Genomic DNA, 19,938 nt, shown 5'->3' with positions numbered 1-19,938 from the left:
TATCAATGCAGGACGGACCCAATATTTCAAAATAGGGTGAGTTAGATTTACTTTACTAGACTGTTAAATTTTAGGCTTGACTAAACACTTAGGGGTCGTTTGGTACACAGGCTTGGTTTGGACTGGATTGAACTAAATTTAGTACCATGTCTGTTTCATTTAATTCTAGTCTTAGATGGGATTGCTAATACCGGGCTCACCAAATATTATTAAGTAAGTTGATGACTAATTTCAAAACATAGACGTTCACTCTAGATTTGTTGTGCAAATTCAAGACAATTTGGTGGCAAATTTAAGACAATAAGAGAGAGACATATACTTTTGGTAAATCATTGCTTCGATGTTACTGAACTTTGCATCAACGCAAGTAGTACTATTAGAGTTAAGCATGCAATATTCATTTAAGAATAAAAGAATGTACTGCTCTATTATTTCTATGAAAAAAGAAAAAGCATTTTACAACTTTTGTAAGGTGTATAAAAAAACCTTAATTAGCAAACACTACTAAAACATTCCTACCTCAAGACCTACAAAACAAAATTTCAAGCATCACGGTTGCAACACTTATAAGCTTCAAAGGAAAGACAGTGCCCATAGATATATCAGCAAACTTCACGACGATATAAGCAGAGCAGGCATCCCATATATCATTCTTTTTCTCAAGTCCACACACATATCTTGTAAACATCTGCTCAAGCAGCGGGTGCTTGTCCTTCCAATCTGGTATTACGACCACGACCACGGCCTCTTCCTCTGCCTCGACCACGCCCTGCGAGACCTTCAAAGGACATCTACTATCAGATAATTGATTGAACTTAACAAGAAAATGCCAACAGTTCACAGATGAGTAGCAAAGAATACAACTGAAAATAATAGCTAAGAATAATGACTGTGCAAAAGTTTCCATTTCCTAAACTTTTTGCTGAGGAGAAATTCTGTTCAAGGATATTAGCAATAATAAAAGCATGTTGGCCAGGAAAGAGAGAAAGTAATGAATAAAAAATTAACTTGACAGATCGAAAAATATAATGTCCTTATAACCGGGGCAAAACAAAACCAAAAAGAAAAAAGGCTATAAATTATATCGATAAACTACATTATTAGTTACATGGAGAAAAATATACAGCCACTAACAGATTTACCTACAACGATTTCCACTTATTTCGACCAAAAAAATAAAATATTTCCATTTACTACTGCAAGCCAAAGAACTAAGTGCACTTGCAGTCAGTCCAAAAAAAAAAAAATGCAATTGCAGTAGAGGAAATAAAATGCATATAACAATAGAGCATAGAAATCACTACTCCAAGAACTTACCGCGACCTTGGGCAGGTGCACCGTCAACATAGTCATAGTATCCACCCGACTGACCATAACCTCTTCCTCGTCCCCTAAAAGAACCACCTCTTCCACGGCCTCTACCTCTGCCACCATAACCACGCCCACCATCCCAACCATCTCCATTATAATCCCCAACTCCATTGTAGTTTCCTGCACTCACAGTACCATGAACCAAAGAATAACCCCATGAGCAACTTAAGACACTTGTAACGAAGGACATCAGGAAATCATCACGGGTAATGAGATTTAATTTATTTAAAAGGGAGAATTTCCAACTCCATTTCAGAGCTTATGAAGACACTCGTGACAAAAATACATAAATAATTTTAGAGCAGAGAGGAATACCTCTATCCCTAGCTCGTCCTCGGCCACCACGACTCCTGCCTCGGAATCTAGGTGAACCCTCTGATTTTCATGAAATCAAATCATTATATGGAAGACACATCACAAACCAATATATTGAAGTTGTTATACATAGAAGTAACTTCATAGACATAAACAATAACATATCTATCACCTCCATTATCCTCAAAATCATTCAATGGCTTCACTTGGTCAGCCGGAAGAGGGGGTTGGTATCTGTATTCCATTTCCAGTAAATAAAAGAAAATTAGGGATGCTCTAAAAACCATATAGGGAATCAAGATCATAGCTTAATCACACAGAATAAAAAAAAAATTTCTAATGTATTTTTGTCCTGGATCCAGACACAATCTATCAAACCACATACTTACACAAACACCATGAATTTTATCACATAAAAACGCAATGTTTGTGCATCTCCAGGCTCTAGCTGGCTTGATATAATTGGAATTCTAGGCACCAATCACCAGTAATGTTATTCCTCAGGATACATTGGACCTTACGTATGATTCAAGTGACAAATAAAAGTTACCAAATTTAAAAAAGTAAAAAACCAGATCACTTATGACCAGAACGGGACACTCATGATACACCATAAATACACCATCCATAGCATCCAAACAGAAATCTAAATGACTTACCCTGTAGAGGATGTATGAAGCTCCGTCTTCGACAAAGTAATAGTGATCATTGAAACATGCCGAGTACTCTCTACACTGCAGCAGAAGACACAACCACTCAAATAAATATCAAGCGGGAAATAAAAAAATTCACATTAGCATACGCTTAGAAACATAGAAGATTATATGGTTTCATACCGATCCAGGCCTTCTTCCAGGGGCTCATACACGTCAGTAATATCAGTTGATCCAATAGAAGTATTCTGATGGAGACCAGCAATCCTTCTCTGGAAGAAGAAGAGCTTTGTCAGCAAATAAGTATAGACACAAATGCTCATGCACACATGAAGCACATGCATATGCCACACAGAAAAATTATCTCACCTTTATTAGTTCAGCAATCATCACAGTTTTATTGATAGCTCTGCCCATTGCCTTGAGAATAATTTCATCAGACCCTTTCTCCTACAGAAGATACAAATTTTTTAAGGTAGAGCCCAAAAAAAGGATTTAATGTGGAAAAATACTAACCACAGACAGAAACAATGGGAGGCAGTTGAAGTTGCAACTTCTACCTCAATTGTGAAAACCCAAAGCAAAAAAGTAACAAATATGTATATAGAACTACTGCAAATTAAACATGTGACAATACATGGACCAGAAGAGAGGGAAGAGTATGTTTGCAATCAAATAAAAACTTAATCCAATCTATGCCCACAAATGTGTAGGATTAAAGTTTGACATGGATATCGGAAACAAGTGGTAGTTTTTAGGCAAATAGAGGTTAGAACTTGTCAGACATAATAAAAACCCCGTTGTCATGTTTGCTGGATGTTAGCATCAATTTTAATGTTTCCACCTACAAAATAGTTCATATTCATTTCATCCTTCTTTGTTAGATTTCCAGTCCCCAAAGATCGTTTAAGTGTCATCTTGGCACTCCATTTCCCGTAACCCAAAAAACATAAGACTTTTTTTTTTTTTTTTTCTCTCTCTCTCTCTCTCTGTTTTTTTTTTGGGTGGTACAATTCAAAACCATGAGAGACCCGCAGAACTAAAAGATATAAACAATTACCAATTTGTGTAGTCTGTTTCTTGGGGCTTTGCCCCCATACTTAATTATAAAAAAAAGATATAAACAATTTGGAAATTTCACGCAGAAAAAATAATTACATATTCCAACATAATAGTCATTTTCATTCAAGGGTAGAAGTTTTTTTTCTACAAACACACAAAGTGTTGTACAATATGAACATAACAAATGAGGAAACAAAAATAATTAAAAGGGCATGTTTGTGGCTGGATAGCAGTGAGGAAAAAGAGGAGGAACCTGAAGGAGAGTGGTGGCGTAAGTAATATAGTTCCTCATTCTGCCTTGAGCGGTTATGCGAATCTCATTCTCGTTTATAGGCGCAGCCTCCGTCTTGGGCTTCTCCACCCTCTGGAACTTATCCATCTGCTCTGCGCACCCAAAAAACCAAACAACAAACAAACCCTAATGAAACGGCATGAGCAAGAGAAATACAGTGAGAGAAGATATGAATTAGGGGTAGGTGTTACCGTTTTACAGAAGAGCGCTGGGAGGGAAGAATCTGCAACAAGAAGTGGCTCGGCAAAAGAAAGCAACCACTGCGTTTTGTGTGTGGTTTAGGTTTTTTTTTTTTGTTTTTTTTGTTTTGTTTTTGGGTTCTCTGCGTTTGGGGTTTGTTTATTCGGCTTTCAAAAGCCTTGTGCTTCAGATTTGAAATTACGTCCCAAAAGCCTCGTTTTTTTTTTTGTTTTTTTTTTTTTTTTTGCGGTTTTGGATTGACTTTTTATATAATTGTTTTTTTTTTAAATGAGGGATTTTATATATAATTTTTTTATTTTTTATGAGGGACTTTTTATATAATAAAAGCATAATTTTAAATCAGATAACTAATGGATCAGATGATTTCTGAGTGAGAGAGAGAGAGAGAGAGAGAGAGAGAGAGGCTTTTCCGGTCGCGCTCTTATCGCCACCAAGACCGCTAATTCCTATTTTAGACCAAGTCCAACTATCACAATTTGGAGCTCCCAAATGGCAAGTAGATGTTCTTACTTCTTTCAGAAATTAAAACTAAACTCTCTTGCGAACCTAGCTTAGTGAAAAAAGGTCTTATATTCGAATATTTATGTGAGTGTAACAAACTCCTCTTCTTTTATTAAATTTTTTTTATTTACAAAAACTAGATACTTGGCACGTGCGAAGATAAAAAGTAAAAAGTAGTGGACTGGGTTGTTAACTGTTAATTAGTTTTAAGTTAATTTATTTAAAAAATTTGTATTTTACCCTTAAAATGGTACATTGTGATTGTTTGGCAAATTAGTTACCCAACGATATTTTGAGGGTTATTGAATCCCCTACGTTATAGGCCCCGTTTGGTTCATAGGAAAGGAGACTTAGGAATGAGAAATCAATTGCTTTCTCTTATTTGGTAGTTCAGGCATGAAAAATCGTTGTCTTATCTTATACATGGAAAAGTAGGGGTGAAAGTGAAACCCTCCTTCCTATTTGGGTTTTGTTTTCCTCTTCAAATGAAAGTTTGGGAAAATGAGCCAATATTAAATACACATTTTGCATGACTATATTGTCCCATAGAATTACAATATAGCATTAAATGCATTCTTTTTTTAAAAAAAAAAATTTGATTTCATATGGGTTTGTTGGGGTAATCAAACATTCATTGCCCCTTTCTTTTGAGTTAGCGAGAACTAGGCCCAAAACATCCCGAGGGAGTACTTTGTTCTTCTTCCAGCGGCTGTGTGTTTTGTGCTAATGTTTCCGGCAGCTAGACGAAGAGTTGAAGATGGTGTATTGATGTTGCACAGACTTAGCATGAGAGTTTGCTTTGATGAATCAAGATGTTATTAGGCTTGGCATGATGAATCAACATGGCAAGTGATTTCCCCTCAAATCCGTTCCGTGAACCAAACGAGCCTTGGTATAAACCTCATCTCCTTGTAGTTTAGACTATCGCTTGTACTCACCTAAGAGGAAATTATAGTCTCGTGATAACCCAACTTAAGCTTTTAACAATAACATTAGAAAATAGTTACAAAATAGTATAAACACGATTAGACTAGAGTGAAAAAATAAGCACTCCAGTCCGTCATCCAAACAGTTCTTTTTCCAGTTAAGAGTCAGTCCCCAACCAGGCATTAAAGTCATCGACCTAGGTACTCCACATCATAACATATATTTAGCCAGCATACACATGGTAGAATACAGACACTTATATTTAGAGCACCATCATATAATTTTCTCCGAAGCTGAAACAGGCCATAAGCTTTTATCTCAACCTCAGGAAAAGATACGCCTGAGTTTCACACATGGATTTCACCAGCGTACCCCTTAGAATTGTTCAAAGATGGTATTTATCAAGACAAAGCTAGAAGAGCAACAGTAGCACCAAGATGAGAAAGATAATGTTGTATTGGCAATGAGGTCCTTGATTTTGTCATCTTCCATGTCGATCGAAGGTTACATGTCAAGGAAGAGGCCATGAGAGAGATATAATACACAGATGAGAAAAAGAAAGGCGAAGAGCAAAGGAGAGAGGGAGAGAGAGAGATGAAGTTACGCAAGAATGAGGGAAAGGAAGACACAAGTGAGAATGAGATTAGACTTGCAGATGGGGTTCAAAAACCAGATCGGTCTCGGCCAATTCATTTTGTTGGGTTGGCCTTTGGTTTTTCCCACCCCTAGTTGGTATCTTATGAACATGTTCCCAAGGATCCAATATGACCACTTAGGTCTAAGTTGCCACAATATTGTTCTATGGAAGTGGGCGGGCTGTTAATTAGAAGTTCGGCCCGGTTGGTGTCTCCGGCACTACGCATATTGTTTGACAACGCCATTCCCAAAGGTGAAAATAACGGGGAGTTTGTAAGATTAAAAACACCAGCACAGATAAATTAAACTCTTAATATTAGTTAATGATATAAAACAGACGGTTGGAGTACAAAATTACACACTTTCTTCCACCAAGTGAGTGTCATGCATTCGATGTAATCATACATGTGTAAGGATCAAAACTAGGAAATTTTGTATCCTAAAAGGACAAAGAAATGACTAGCTGTAAACTAAAAACAACTCCACGAAGACACTTCGACTCCATTCTAAGCTCCAAACCTGGCCTCGTACACTTGCGGTTGCTGCAGCACAGACCAAATGTCAATGAGAAACAATATAATTCATTCAATTAAACAGGTACAACAAAGAACTCCAAAAGGTAAAGTCAATGCATCTTGTAAAACCTATGGATTCAAAATCCATCAGGGAGTTCAGTTCTAGGTGTGTCCACAAGGTCTTTAATACTTTATTATTTTAGACCCATGCAAGAATTACCAAAAGCATATTTGACATCAGAAATGGAAAAATAAACTTCCGTCAGGGGTGAGGTACATTACCATGAACAGGGCTGAAATCTGCCTGCCTGCAAACCATCTCAAATGCATAGATTGTTGCGCTGCAGCTGCTGCTTCCACAGTTTCAAACCGCAAATACACAAAACCAGCAGTGTTTCTGCATTTAAACAAAACAAAGGATGGAAAAGAAGTTCTCAAATTTTGAAATCAAACACATGCTTGCAAGAATAGCCTGTGTGTACTCTAAGCAGTTGTCCACACCATCAAACTGAAATAATATCGGAAAATGGAGAGCATTCTAACAAAACCCTTGTTTCTTAACCAGGAAAATATTAAAATATTTCATTACTCAACGTAACTAAACTTATGTTCGAGTTCTCTGTCATAAGGGTTTTGAGGAGCTATCCAATCCTCCTTTCGCTCTACTGTTTATGCTTAGAAAGTACCATAAACACACCAAAGGATTTTAAAAGGGGGCTCCCTCAAGGCTAATAAAGTGACAAAAGTAACAATTACATTATCAGATGCAAGATGCAAATGTGCCAACTAAAGGTTTTGACTAGTGCAATATGTAAACTCATCTTATCAATTTGTATTGAGGCAGGTGAATTTCTAATGAACCAGACACACCTGTCCAACCGCAGTGGGAGATGCAGGTTGGTCCTTGTCCCACTCTTAAATGTTTAAAATATTTTCAACCAACCACCACCCCCTACTAGTTTCTCTTCTCTAAGTCTTCCATCCCATCAAGTCTCACCAGTCATTCAATGACCCCTATTGATTTTCATTATCCACTGTGCTTTATCTATTGAGGTGATTTAGGATTTTTTATTTATTTTTACTGTTGAAGAATAACAAACTCAATATGCGCTGCATGCTTGATTTTATGTCCAACGGGAGATTGCTTTTGTTCAGTATGTGCTTTCATGCTTCATATTTTTCCTTTGCACACCCCGTCTTATGGTCTCTCTCCCTCTCTCTAACAGCCTCTTTTTTTTTTTCCTTTCTTTTTTTCTGCTTTAAATCAAAACAAGTTGTTTCTGGTTTCTCTCTATTTCAAGTGCTGTAGTCTTCTTGTGGGTTATGTTGTTTTTAAAATGCTTCTACGCTCAAGCACAACCCAGAAACTGAACAACCCGACCCTTGTTGAATCGGGTTGGGGTAGCTTGGTTGAAATTTCTTCAGTCAGTTTCAGTTTCCAATTTTCCCAAACCGGTAAGGTCTGGTTGGTTGGAAGCTTGGGCCTCAACCTACCTCCAAAACCAATCTGTGCCATGCCCAAATTTGTAAGATATTTTCATTAATACAAACGACATCTTCCAATACTGTCACACAAACAAGATATTTATAATATATTTTCATAACCAGTATGTATATATATATTTATGTACTTACTTGTCCACGTATATATGCTTCACCCGGCCACATTTCGAGCATTCTTCTTCAACATCGTCTTTAATGTCTATATCAAAATCTGGCTCCCTCTGCAATATAATATTAAATTTCAAAACAAATTTTTTTTCTTCGAAGGAAAGCAGAACAATCTTTACCAAAGAGCACAAACCTCTGTGGCTGGATCAAACATATTCTTTAATAGTAGACATTCACTGGGGTTTCCAATGGGTTCGGTGACTGCAAACGGCATAACTGTAGCCGGAAGAATTGGAGCAGAGACTGCCGCTTGACCATTGATCGGCAAAGTACCAGCTCGTTGATTTGGTGCTGACCCATTCAGCACTGGAACTCCAAGAGACCCCGCAATACTGCCAAAAGAGAAACAATCAGAAACAAGATCATGACATAATTATCTGAAATCAGTGAAGAATAATGAAGACAAACCTTGTGGCAATACCAGTGCGATCCAGCTTCTGCATTAGCAATGCTCTCGATTGGGCATTTAAAGACTGCAAAGAAAGATGCTTCACATCAGAGGAAGTCACATTTATAGAAATTGAATTATTCATTCATATTATACACTTCAAGAACAGGCAACATATGGCTCCCACAATTGGAATTCACTGTTCCAGGATTCTCCATCCTTCCATGATTCATCTGTTTTGTTGTAATTCTGCAATCCAGGAGGATGGAAAAAGCCTTCCCTTTCCCCTTTCCATGTCATTTATAAGTTCCTTTAATCTTCTTTAAGGGAAGCCAAGCATCCAAAAGTATGATTTACTCAACTGCATAGGTCAACCCCTTGATATATAAATAATACACATGCTTAGTATTAAATATCAATATTTTTCGACGTTCCCTTATTTTTAACAATTACTGGAAGTATTTTATGCTCTTTCAGAATACCTCATTTAAAATTTCCATCATTTAGTCTGAAAACTGATATTTTGTCAATACTTATATTTGTCAACCTTCGGTTATTCCATTAACATCAATATCAGTGCTTAAAATATACGTGAAAGTACTAACATTCATCAACATAATGAAAAGATTGAAACTCACCAAACCACCCCCATCATCATCATCAAAGTCTGCAGATTTTGCTCCAGTCTCTTGTGATCCAACATGATCCGTAACAGATGAAACCTACATAGTGTCCAATAACTGTGTTAACATGGGATCTTCACAAAAGAAAAAAACAAAAGAAAATAAAATCGTTACGAAGGTACAACCAGATATACTGACAGGAAATCACAAATATTAAAGCTATCATTTCCCTCTAGAAACTTGCAATATCCAACTTCCCTACAAATCTACAATAAAAAATGCAAACCAACCTTGATAGTTCGACCAGCAATCTCCAACTTTCCATTCAAACTTTGAGCTGCCTTTGCATGTTCTAGATGAGCAAACTATAAACATAATGAACAAATAAATAAGTAACAACCAACATAAAAATCTTCTAAACAGAAAATGGGAAGTAATCACTGACTTGAACAAAGCCAAACCCCTTGCACTGTCCTGTCTCAAGATCAAGGGGAAGTTGCACGAGTTCCACTGGACCAAATGGTTCAAAAATCTGAGCATGCAACATAAATAAAAAAAATATTGTGAGGAAAGAACTCCTAATTTTATTAGAGAGTTGAAGATAAAAAAATACTGTTAACAACTAGTTTATAGTAGTCCCATTTATTGAAAAGGTTGATTGTTTCATAGTGTAGATTTATTATTTAGAGCATAAACTTAAGGTTTCTAGTCTCGGATCGATTAGTCGCTTCAATTTTAGCTTCAATTTAAAACCTAAAATTGAAACTCTAAGGGACCATTATATGCCCTAAATAATCAACACTGTCGATAACAAATGGGACCAAAGTTGAAGAAAATTGAAAAGATGTGAGGTTTTCTCAACACATCCTGCCTTTAAGAAAGATAGGACATCCTACACAGAGAACAAATGCATATATAAGTGTCCATATAGGGAAATGTCCTCTTGCCAGACAGTTGCTTATGTTGTATACACATAAAAGTAAACATATATTTAGAAAACTAAACATAGATGACAAACCAAGTAGCAATACCTCTCTAAGGTGAGTTTCAGTCATGTTAAAATGTAAGTTCCCTACATACAGTTTCCTATCAACTGCACCATACGGTCCTGCAACACCTACGGCCCCACCAGATGTGTTGGACTGAACAAGATTCTTTTCAGCCTCTGAAGGTTTTACCATTACAGGTTGTCCTAGAAGTAGTTGGCCAGAGAGAGCTATAGCCATTGGCACAGACATTGCATCATAAAACTCAATATACCTGCAGTATCAACGGCCCTACACAGTAAGTTTGATGGAACATACAAGACCTTAAGTATTGCAATCAAAACTTACAAAGCATATATCAAAGAGATGTAGGGAAACAAAAACTCTAGGGCAGAGAGCTCAAGCTGAATTTCTTTTGATGAATCTGATGACTCATATGAAAGAAAATGTTAGCTCATCACAATTAAAAAAAACATGAGTACTACATTAAAAACTGATCTACAAGAAAACACTAATAGGATAGGGCACATGGGAAAAAAAAAAAAAAAAAGCAGTCATATGAGCTAAAGTTTAATAATGAAAACCCAATCATGAAAATTAACAGTGAACTTTCAAATAAGCCTTAACTAGGACTGGAAAGAGCACTAAGATGTCAACCAGACTTAGAACTTATGAAATACCAGAACCAAAGGAAATTGAGATAAAACTGTCCACTCGCTCTACCCACTTAAAATTTTACCATTCAGAAAATCTGCTATCATAAATAAACTCCACCAAGTCATTACCAATTTCCACAATAGAATGGGAGGACCATTAAATGAAGAATTTGAAAAGGTGCACTGGGATGCAGAGCGGTGCCCTTATAGCAGGAAACACGAAGAGGAAGAAAGCGGGAAGCGATAAAAATTAGGTTTTTGTCGTCTACCTTGAGTACGCAGCATGAATTGATTAAACATGATTGCAAGGTATTCCCACCATCCCTCATCATTATCGCATTGCTAGTCCATTTAAGAATACTGTTAAACTTGATTCTAAAAGGATGATATGCAAACAACTATCTTACAAAGTACACACACATGACTATAATATAGTTTCATATAAATGCACATACCCAACTCCTTTTGACCGTCTAGAATTCCTGTCCATGATCAGTCGTACATCCCTCACCTGAAAGTGGGAAAAAAGAAAGAATAACAAAAATGTAAGACCAAATAGAAATTCATGTATTGAAAGAAAAGTGGCTTATAGAGAGATATTTTAGATATTGACACTACGTGATAAAGCACCTAGTTTGGGGTGTTCACAAGATGACCGCATAACTCATTTGCATATTTTCACTCACCCCACATATACAGAATGTTGAGACAATAGAAAGTCATTATATTACTCGTAACTGAAGGCAGAGGAGCATGTACTGCAACAGGAAGCAAATGAATCTCAATAACATGCATCCATAATGTGTGAAGGAGTGTCTCATGCAACAAGATTGTAATTATTCTCAGGTATTAGGATTAAAAGATTAGAATCCTAATTCAGATGTCACAAAATGAGAAAATAAAGGTAGCAAACCTGGTTATATATATAATATAACATAACCTTCATCAAGAGGGAAAAAAAATCATCTAATAATCTAAAAGAATGAATGAATTTCAACCAACCTTGCCCGCTTTTGAGAAAAATTCATAAACATCTCTCTCGGTTGCCTTCAGTGGCATCTGTCATCACCAGATTAAACCAACCAAAGAATAGTCAGAGAAATTGCAAAAGGGAAAGAATTTGGTTAGGTTCGTTAGGTTCCCAAACTTAGGTTCATTACGTTCCCATATCAACAATCATTCTGCATATTTATATCTGTAAAAATCAACTTGACTTTAAAAATCCTAACATTTGAAATAAACTCTCATTTTTCTCATATCGTCCTGACTATTTTATTGTGAGTCTGACTGATCCCTTAACAACATTTACTAAATAGCATTAATCTGTAATCGAAACTAAAATTTCTAAGAAAACCAAGAAACCCTTTAAAAAGAATCAGGATTAAGACTTGATTGCAAATAAAATTAAAATAAATTTATTGAAGAGCAAAGGCACAAGCCACATACCTGGTAAGCAAAAACAGTTCTCTGATCCCTTTCTGGATCAGCTTCAGGCTCCACCGCTTCTTTTTTGTCTTTAAACCTCCTGGCATTTGAATGTCATTTGACACAGTTAATAATTTGAAATTATAATATAATTATCATTTTCAAATGAAATGTTTAAGGATTACTTTTCATAACCTAGGCATTATGGTGCATTAAAAAGGGCAAGAACCCTCCCTTAATATAATCCATGTACTTGTTGGCATGCAAAAGAACCCCTTTCTGTAATCAACATATTATTATATTGTTAACTGTAATACGTCTCTAACTATTAGCAAGAACCTTGACAGGAAATCGCAGCTACTAAGATAACGGAATATCTGCATATCAATTGAAATTTAATACTTTCTCCAAATTTCAACAGTTCAATACGTTCTCCAAAACAAAAAAATTCAATACTCCTCACAGCAAGTAATAATTGAAAGTTGAAGAAGAGAAGGACAAAATCTTCGTCTACAAGAGAGAGTTGCAATACCTAACACAGCAAAACATGATATATGTCAAATCTAATTATAAATTCCTTTAAAACAGAGAGTAACCAGCCAAAAACTATAATGCCCTGGTAAAGAAAAGTTCCGGCAAACAATCCTGGGGCCAAAGCTCGATTCATTCTTAACTATTAATTTCCTAATCTAAAAGTAAAATTAAACAAAAAAAAACATCATTGTAACTACTCCGAGTGAACAGCGGTTGCTAAAGTAAAAAATGTTTGAAGGTGCGAGACTGCGTGTAGTTCCCACAAAACAATCCACATTACCATACAAAATACTTACGCAAGTACCAACACGGGCATTAAGAAGAGCAAACCAGATAAAGTATTGAGAACCTAACATCACAAAACAACCCAATTGAAGTAAACAATCATATTATCAATACTAATTTTACCTGCTCTCTCTCAACTCAATTTCTCGTTCCCTTTCTCTAATTTCCCTCTCCCTATCACGATCAGAGCGGCTTCTACTTCTGCGAGACCTCTCCTTCTCTTCGCGGTCGATACTTTTGCGAGGCCTCTCTTTCTCTTCGCGGTCGCTACTTCTGTGAGCCCTTTCTTTCTCTTCGCGGTCACTACTTCTGCGAGGCCTCTCTTTCTCTTCACGGTCACTACTTCTGCGAGGCCTATCTTTCTCTTCCCGTTCGGATCGACTCACACTCCTCCTAGACCTCTCTTTCTCCTCCTTCTCTCTTCTCTCTCTCTCCTCCCTTTCTCTTCTATCTCTCCTCTCTCTTTCCCTCTCCTTATCTCTCTCCCTCCTCTCTCTTTCTCTCTCCTTCTCCTTGTCCTTGTCCTTATCTCTACTACTCCTGTCTCTGTCTCTTTCCCGCTCGCGGTCACGATCTCGGTCCTTGTCCCTTTCGCCCTCTCTCTCCCTTTCTCTACCACTTCTGTGGTGCCGATCCTTATCGCGGCCATTCTCGTACTCGCCCTTCGACCTCTTACTGCTCTTCCTATCCTCATCTTCGGCACCGACCGAAACGTCGTCGTCAACCTCTCTTTTTCTGTAACTCTTCTCGGTTCCGTCCTTCTTCGTTTTCTTCTTCGAGTCCCGCTCGTCGTTCTCCTGTACAGTCTTCTCCAGATAATCGTACTCGTCGAAGTCCATCGCTGGCTTCAGAATTGCTTGCCAAGGTTCTCTGAGCTAGGGCGAAACCCTAGGTTTACCAGAAAGAAGGAGCAATAAAACGCTGTGTATTGGGAATTTTTATAGTTCTAGGGTTTTGAAGAGTTTCAGCAAATGGGAAAGAACTTCGGTTGTTTCCTGTGTTTCTCTATTAAGCTGGGATGTAGGGCCGGATGTAATTTGCGCATATACGAAGGCCAAAAGCCCGTGGGAGAAAATCCATCAAGAAAAATAATAGGAAAAGCGCAAAATACGAGGTTAAAATTCTATTTATCTATTTCTTTGAGTGTTGCTACTTCTTTTTCCGTCCTATTTCCGTCCTCACTTTTATCTTCTCATCTATTATGTAAATTTGAAAAAATATTATCTTATCTTTTCATCCACCATTATTTCTAAAATACCCATTAATTATTAATTCAAGCAGTCCTGATTTTCTTGGAAAATTTTTTAAAGCCCGTCTGATAATATTTTCGGATAATATTTTCAAAGAATGAAAACGAATTTGCATTTTCAGAATTAGAGAATGCGGCTAGTAGATTAATTGAAAAACAAATTCAGAAAATAAAAATAGTGAAACATGTCTAGTAGTACGATTTTAGAATAATAATATGTGAGTTATTTTTCAAGTGTATTTTTGCTAATATATGTTATAAAAAAAAACCCTAGACAAAGAATGTATAACTTTAATAAAAATGCATCATATAATCTATGTGAGTTGTTTTTCATGGAATTATGGAATAGGGAAAAAAAAATACAGATAAATCTTTTATGAACATTCTAATTAAGTAAAAAGGGTAAACGTTAAAATTTCAAATAAAAAAAACAAAGGATTTATATTTAAAACCCCCTCTCTCTCACCAACCAAAAACCCCCTTCTCTAAACCACATCCTCACCCTGCATCCTCAACCCACACCCTCTCATACTCCCTCCCTTACAACCACAGCCGTCCCCCACCCACCGACCACCTAAACCAGAAGTCCCCAAAGCCAAAGTATGACCCATCGACCCAGAAGTGGAATTCATGTTTTTGTTTTCATAGAAAACAACAAGCTGTTCTCAACTTTTGTGCATAAGTTTGGCTTCTTTTTTAGAAGTTGATTTCTACTTTTTCAAAAACATAGCACCGAAAGCATTTTCAATGAAAAACGGATATGAAAAATAAAAATGGGGTCCTAAAAAAGTAAATGAATAGGCCCTTAGTTTCTAGTTTTCTTGGATTTAAATCCTCGCCCCTTAAGTTTTGCTTCAAAACCTGCAAAGGTTATTTTAGTTCTTGTTGGGATTTCAATGAGGCTATAGCAATCCGAAGATGCCCACTGCCTGCCATGGTAGTCACCCAATATATTTTTTTTTTTTGCCCATCTTTCATATCTCTTCACTTCACAATTTCTTAACACAACTTTAAACATTAAAAGAAGGCTTGAGAATCATCATATAGCAGGCCTAATAATTTTTATAGTTGACACTGCATCTATCTCTCAATCTATGGTTTAACGAAATAGATGAAGAATCTAAAAAAGTTGGGTTGATGGTCTTTAAGGATCGATTGAATCCTCTTGTCTTGCAAGGCCAAGAACATATAGGTTTATAGCTCAAGAAGTCTAAAACCTTCTGATACATTTCCATGACCGGGAGTTTGGGCTAGTGGGCTTTGTTGTTGAGGAAGGGAAGTTGATGGGCCTTATTTTTTCAAGTTTTTAATTTTATTTACAAACATAAAAAGTAGGGTTAAATCCAGCTACAAAAAACTTGAACACATGACAAATTTTAAAACTAGTCCTTAGAAGTCATTTTATAAAAGGGTAAATTTGTCTTTAAAATTTTGAAGATAAGATAGGTGAGGAAATATGACAGGGGGTGGAAATAGCACAACTCTTTCTTTTTGGTGCTGTTATTTCCATCCACTTGTACGAAACATCAATAGTACGAGAGTATAGGGGTGACATAAACCAGTACCTTGACTAATGGCATTTTGAATAAAATCAAGGGCACCACAAACCATTTGGCCGAATTACCATGTCGAATGTGTCATGTCAGACATTACTTAATCCAGTCGTGCTCGGAAACCTCTAGTCATATCTTATTCAATAATAAGATCCATGTATGTAGACTTGAAAGCCTCAGCCAAAATATTATTCATCATAACTTTGTTGCGTATTGAATCCAATTCTTTTTTAAATGGAGAAATTTAGCCTCAACTTCCTGAAGTCTTATCTCATACTTTCGACATTTCAGCAACATTCTACTCTATCTCCTTGTGACAATTAGCCCTTTTATTTGGTGTGCAAGTTATTTAGCTATTTATTTATTTTTCAAGTCTATTATGTTTTTTACATTGCTAATAGTGGCACGTTTGCGACTTACATCATCTAGAGCCTATTTCTAATGCTTGGATATTTTTAAGGTAAACACGACTTGAATTGTTTGACGGAGTCCAGACCAAGGCCCACAACATCACTCTCTTTGTTTTCACGGTCATCAACAATAGTGAGAATTGGCATGCCGCACGAATACACTCCAAGAAGGATGACTATATTGCCATTCCCGTTCGGCCACATTTAATTATTTACTTGGTTACATAATTAAATAAGGGCCAAAAGATTTGTGGAGCAACAACTTCCTTGTAGAGATATATTAATTTTTTAACATTTTGTTTCATTACTTTAAAATCTTTATACTCTAATTAGATGAATTTAATATATTATGTATTTTGCAAAACAAAATCTTAAGAAAAGCCTAATGATGATCCTTGATGTAATCATTTAATATGAATAAAATAAAAATAATAAAAAAAACTCAAAAGTTGCAACTCAAAAGTGTTACAACTAGAGTGTCAAAAGGGTCGTCCTGGCCCGGCCCGTCTAGAGTCGGCCCATTTAATAAATTGCCCATTTAACAACTTGCTTGTAGAGATATATTAATTTTTTAACATTTTATTTCATTACTTCAAAATCGTTACACTCTAATTAGATGAATTTAATATATTTTGTATTTTGCAAAACAAAATCTTAAGAAAAGCCTAATGATCCTTGATGTCATCATTGAATATGAATGAAAAAAAAAACATGGAACTCAAAAGTTGTAACTCAGAAGTATCACATCTAGAGTGTCAAACGGGCGGTGCTGGCCCGACTCATCCAGAGTCGGCCCATTGAATAAATTACCCATTTAACAACTTGCTTGTAGATATAGATATATAGATATATAGATATATAGATATATATATATATATATATATAGATATATAGATATATAGATATATAGATATATATATATATATATATATATATATAGAAAGGGGAAAGAACCAAGGAATAGTTAAGGAATAGCAAAAAGGGGGTGGGGGCTAAAGGAGAAACATAATAGGGGCTCAGAGATGACCAAGACAAGAAAAACAAAATTGAAATAAGTCAAAGTAAAATTTAACTAAAGCATAAATACAAAAATCTTATCTCACAAATTGCATGAAAGAAAATATAATTAATCATTTAAATGAATGCTTAGGAACGAAAATAGGATTAACATAAAATTAACTTAATAATTTTATTGACTTAATAAAACTTTGAAAACATGAAAATAAAACTTACAGAAAGCAATGTCACGCAGGACATTCACACTTCTACTGAACACTCGAATCCTATCTTGAAGAACTTTGAAAGAAAATTACAAAGGAAAGCTAGAAGGAAAAGCTTGGAGATTACAAATGACTTGGGGCTTCTACTTAAAGACTTGGCATTGGGAAGAAGACAAAATAACTTTTGAAAATAACTTTGGCATCTTTGCTTTAACTTGGGCATCTTTACTTTAACTCTGGGGAACTTGCTTGAACTCTGGGCATCTGCTTTAACTCTGGGTAATTTGCTTGAACTCTGGGCATATCTTTACTTTAACTTTGGGGAACTTGCTTCAACTCTGGGCACCTGCTTTAACTTCTGGGTAATTTGCTTTAACTTTGAGCATCTTTTGCTTTCGACCACTTTGCAAAAAGGCCTAGTCTTCATTCAAATCATAAGGATCCTGACTGTCGAGGGCATAATCTGACCATCTGGGCTTCGGCTTTTGACTAAAAGGAAGTTGGTTTGGTTGTTGACTGGAAGAAGATTCAGACTTTGGACTGGCATCATCACTATCTTCGTCGTTCATTTGTGTAACTTGGGCAAGGATTTGCTCAGCTAACTCTTTTAACTCTTTTTTGGATTTTCCCTGGAGGGAGGCATTGGAGCCACTTGGGGAAGCAGGCAGTGGAGCCACTTGGGGAAGCATCTTTGACTGGATGGATTGGCACCTGGAAGGGTGGAAACTCTGCATTGACTTGATGGATAATTTTGTCTGTCCCAAACTTATCCCACCATTTGACAGCAAAGTGACAAGATAAAACTCTGGTATCCCAATTAACTTGATAATTCCATTTCATAATCCATGAGACTTTGTATTTGGCGACATAATGGAGAAGTGTAGGGAAAATTTTTTCTGACTTTGTTAACTTGTGTTTTTGACCAAAATAATTTACTGACTGCTGGAGATTGATTGGAATGATTTCCCAAATAGGGCAATGGATATTCCACCATTGGAGAAACCAGAAAGGAAACTGGACTTCGAACTTGGCGTCAAAATTAATAAACCATGAGTGACTGAAATCAGGGTGCTGATGATAAAAAATTGTATACCAGGCATCAATATAATCACCATAATTTTAAGTGAGTCCTGACTGGAGGGGTTTCTGATCATAAGGATTGCAACTCCAAACTTGAGGCATAAGAATTTGGCGTATGTAAAGGGAATGGAACATGGTGACATTTGTTTCTTTGTCTTTGATAGGCCTAATATCTATTGACCGAGTTTCGTAGAGAATATCCCTGTAAAACTTAATTGACTTTGAAGGATGGCTTGGAAAATAGTGAAGATTAGAAGGGAAGAATTTCTGGGCAATTTTGACAGGGTCACAAAGCTCTTCTAGGTATGACTCAACTATAAAAAGATGGCAATGGCTTCTAGTGGCATAGTTAGACCTTTTAACTGGGCTTTGGCTCTGCGAAGGAACTGAAGCAGGAGGATTAACTATGAAAGGATCATAATTGGAAGTTAATGCTGACTAATAATTGGGGCGTAAAAAGGGTTGACTCAAGGGATTAAACCTATTATTGACTGGAATTGGAGAATGACCTGGGAAGGGCACAATATGTGAAGGCATGATTTGAGAAGATGATTCTTGTTTAACTGGCATTAGGGTAGCTGGGAGGATTCAGGGTTGACTCGGTTGATCATTTTGCATTTTTTGCTTGTCTTTTTCTTTGCTGGACATGATTCTGTTTGTTTGTCTTGCAGGAACTCTCTTGTAAGAAAATCAGGAATACTGTTTTCACTACCTCTCAAATATTCTAACTCAAAATCAAAGATACCCAGAATGGCTTGCCAACATGCAAAAATCTGTTTACTAGCTATATTTTTAACATCTTTTTCTAAAACATGTTTTGCAGACTTACAATCAATTCTGACTAAAAAATTTTGATTTAATAAACCATCTTGAAATTTACTAATGCATAATACTATAGATAAAACTTCCTTTTTAATAGTACTATAATTAGCTTGAGACTGACTCCAAACTCCGGAATGAAAACGGACAATTTGCTCAGGTGACTTAGGGGAAATTCTTTGCTTTAGAATACCACCGTAACCAGACTCAGAAGCATCTGTTTCAACAATTTTGAAAGAATTAACTAAAGGAATACCAAGGCATGGAAGGGACTTGACATGAACTTTGATTTGTTTAACTATTTCTGTATGACTCAGAGTCCAAGCAGGAGGATTGCTCTGGAGACGATCAAACAGGGGCTTGCATAATTTTCTTAAATTTTGGTATAAATAAGAAACATAGTTCAAGGATCCTAAAAACCTCTGTAATTGACTTTTATCAAGAATTTGATCTAGAAATTTATCTGCAAACTGGATAACTCGATTGATTGGGCTTATTTGAGACTGACCAATATTAAATCCTAAAAATCTGATATTGACTTGAAATAATTTGATTTTCTTGGTTGA

At 36.2% G+C, this 19,938-nt stretch overlaps 2 protein-coding genes across 4 annotated transcripts; both read right to left on the bottom strand.

Moving 5' to 3' along the window:
- On the bottom strand, positions 377 to 4,188 carry LOC18779195 (ribonuclease P protein subunit p25-like protein). 3 transcript variants are annotated; one of them, XM_020567456.1, is made up of 9 exons: positions 3,885 to 4,188; positions 3,655 to 3,785; positions 2,709 to 2,789; positions 2,523 to 2,611; positions 2,346 to 2,420; positions 1,859 to 1,920; positions 1,687 to 1,746; positions 1,318 to 1,491; positions 377 to 769 (listed from the first exon to the last, which is right to left on the bottom strand). In XM_020567456.1, the coding sequence occupies exons 2-9, from the start codon at positions 3,778 to 3,780 to the stop codon at positions 693 to 695; spliced, it is 744 nt and encodes a 247-aa protein (XP_020423045.1). In that variant the 5' UTR covers positions 3,781 to 3,785; positions 3,885 to 4,188; the 3' UTR covers positions 377 to 692. The 3 variants fall into 3 exon arrangements, with proteins under 3 accessions (XP_020423045.1, XP_007213021.2, XP_020423044.1); XM_007212959.2 differs by having other exon boundaries at positions 377 to 778; positions 3,655 to 3,780; positions 3,885 to 4,187; XM_020567455.1 differs by having other exon boundaries at positions 377 to 778; positions 3,885 to 4,170.
- Positions 6,255 to 14,048, bottom strand: LOC18779771 (RNA-binding protein 39). The gene is made up of 13 exons (XM_007212750.2): positions 13,165 to 14,048; positions 12,244 to 12,322; positions 11,800 to 11,856; positions 11,253 to 11,308; positions 10,187 to 10,415; positions 9,601 to 9,687; positions 9,446 to 9,520; positions 9,171 to 9,254; positions 8,553 to 8,617; positions 8,278 to 8,476; positions 8,109 to 8,197; positions 6,756 to 6,870; positions 6,255 to 6,500 (listed from the first exon to the last, which is right to left on the bottom strand). The coding sequence occupies exons 1-13, from the start codon at positions 13,878 to 13,880 to the stop codon at positions 6,465 to 6,467; spliced, it is 1,887 nt and encodes a 628-aa protein (XP_007212812.1). The 5' UTR covers positions 13,881 to 14,048; the 3' UTR covers positions 6,255 to 6,464.

Source organism: Prunus persica, chromosome G6, assembly GCF_000346465.2.
Source record: "Prunus persica cultivar Lovell chromosome G6, Prunus_persica_NCBIv2, whole genome shotgun sequence".
In the NCBI taxonomy this organism is placed as follows: Eukaryota; Viridiplantae; Streptophyta; class Magnoliopsida; order Rosales; family Rosaceae; genus Prunus; species Prunus persica.
Note: the sequence above shows the minus strand (reverse complement) of the source record. Positions and strands in the feature narration are given on the sequence as shown.

Bases quoted from the DNA above. Each gene is read 5' to 3' on its own strand.
- LOC18779195 (XM_007212959.2), bottom strand. From the start codon at position 3,780: ATGGATAAGTTCCAGAGGGTGGAGAAGCCCAAGACGGAGGCTGCGCCT. The intron at 2,612-2,708 runs GTGAGATAATTT...TTCTTCTTCCAG, and splicing joins TGATTGCTGAACTAATAAAG to AGAAGGATTGCTGGTCTCCA. The intron at 2,421-2,522 runs GTATGAAACCAT...CTTCTGCTGCAG, and splicing joins CTGGAAGAAGGCCTGGATCG to TGTAGAGAGTACTCGGCATG.
- LOC18779771 (XM_007212750.2), bottom strand. From the start codon at position 13,880: ATGGACTTCGACGAGTACGATTATCTGGAGAAGACTGTACAGGAGAAC. The intron at 9,521-9,600 runs GTCAGTGATTAC...TTATGTTTATAG, and splicing joins AGGGGTTTGGCTTTGTTCAA to TTTGCTCATCTAGAACATGC. The intron at 8,477-8,552 runs GTTTGTCTTCAT...CTCTTTTGGCAG, and splicing joins CGCACTGGTATTGCCACAAG to TATTGCGGGGTCTCTTGGAG.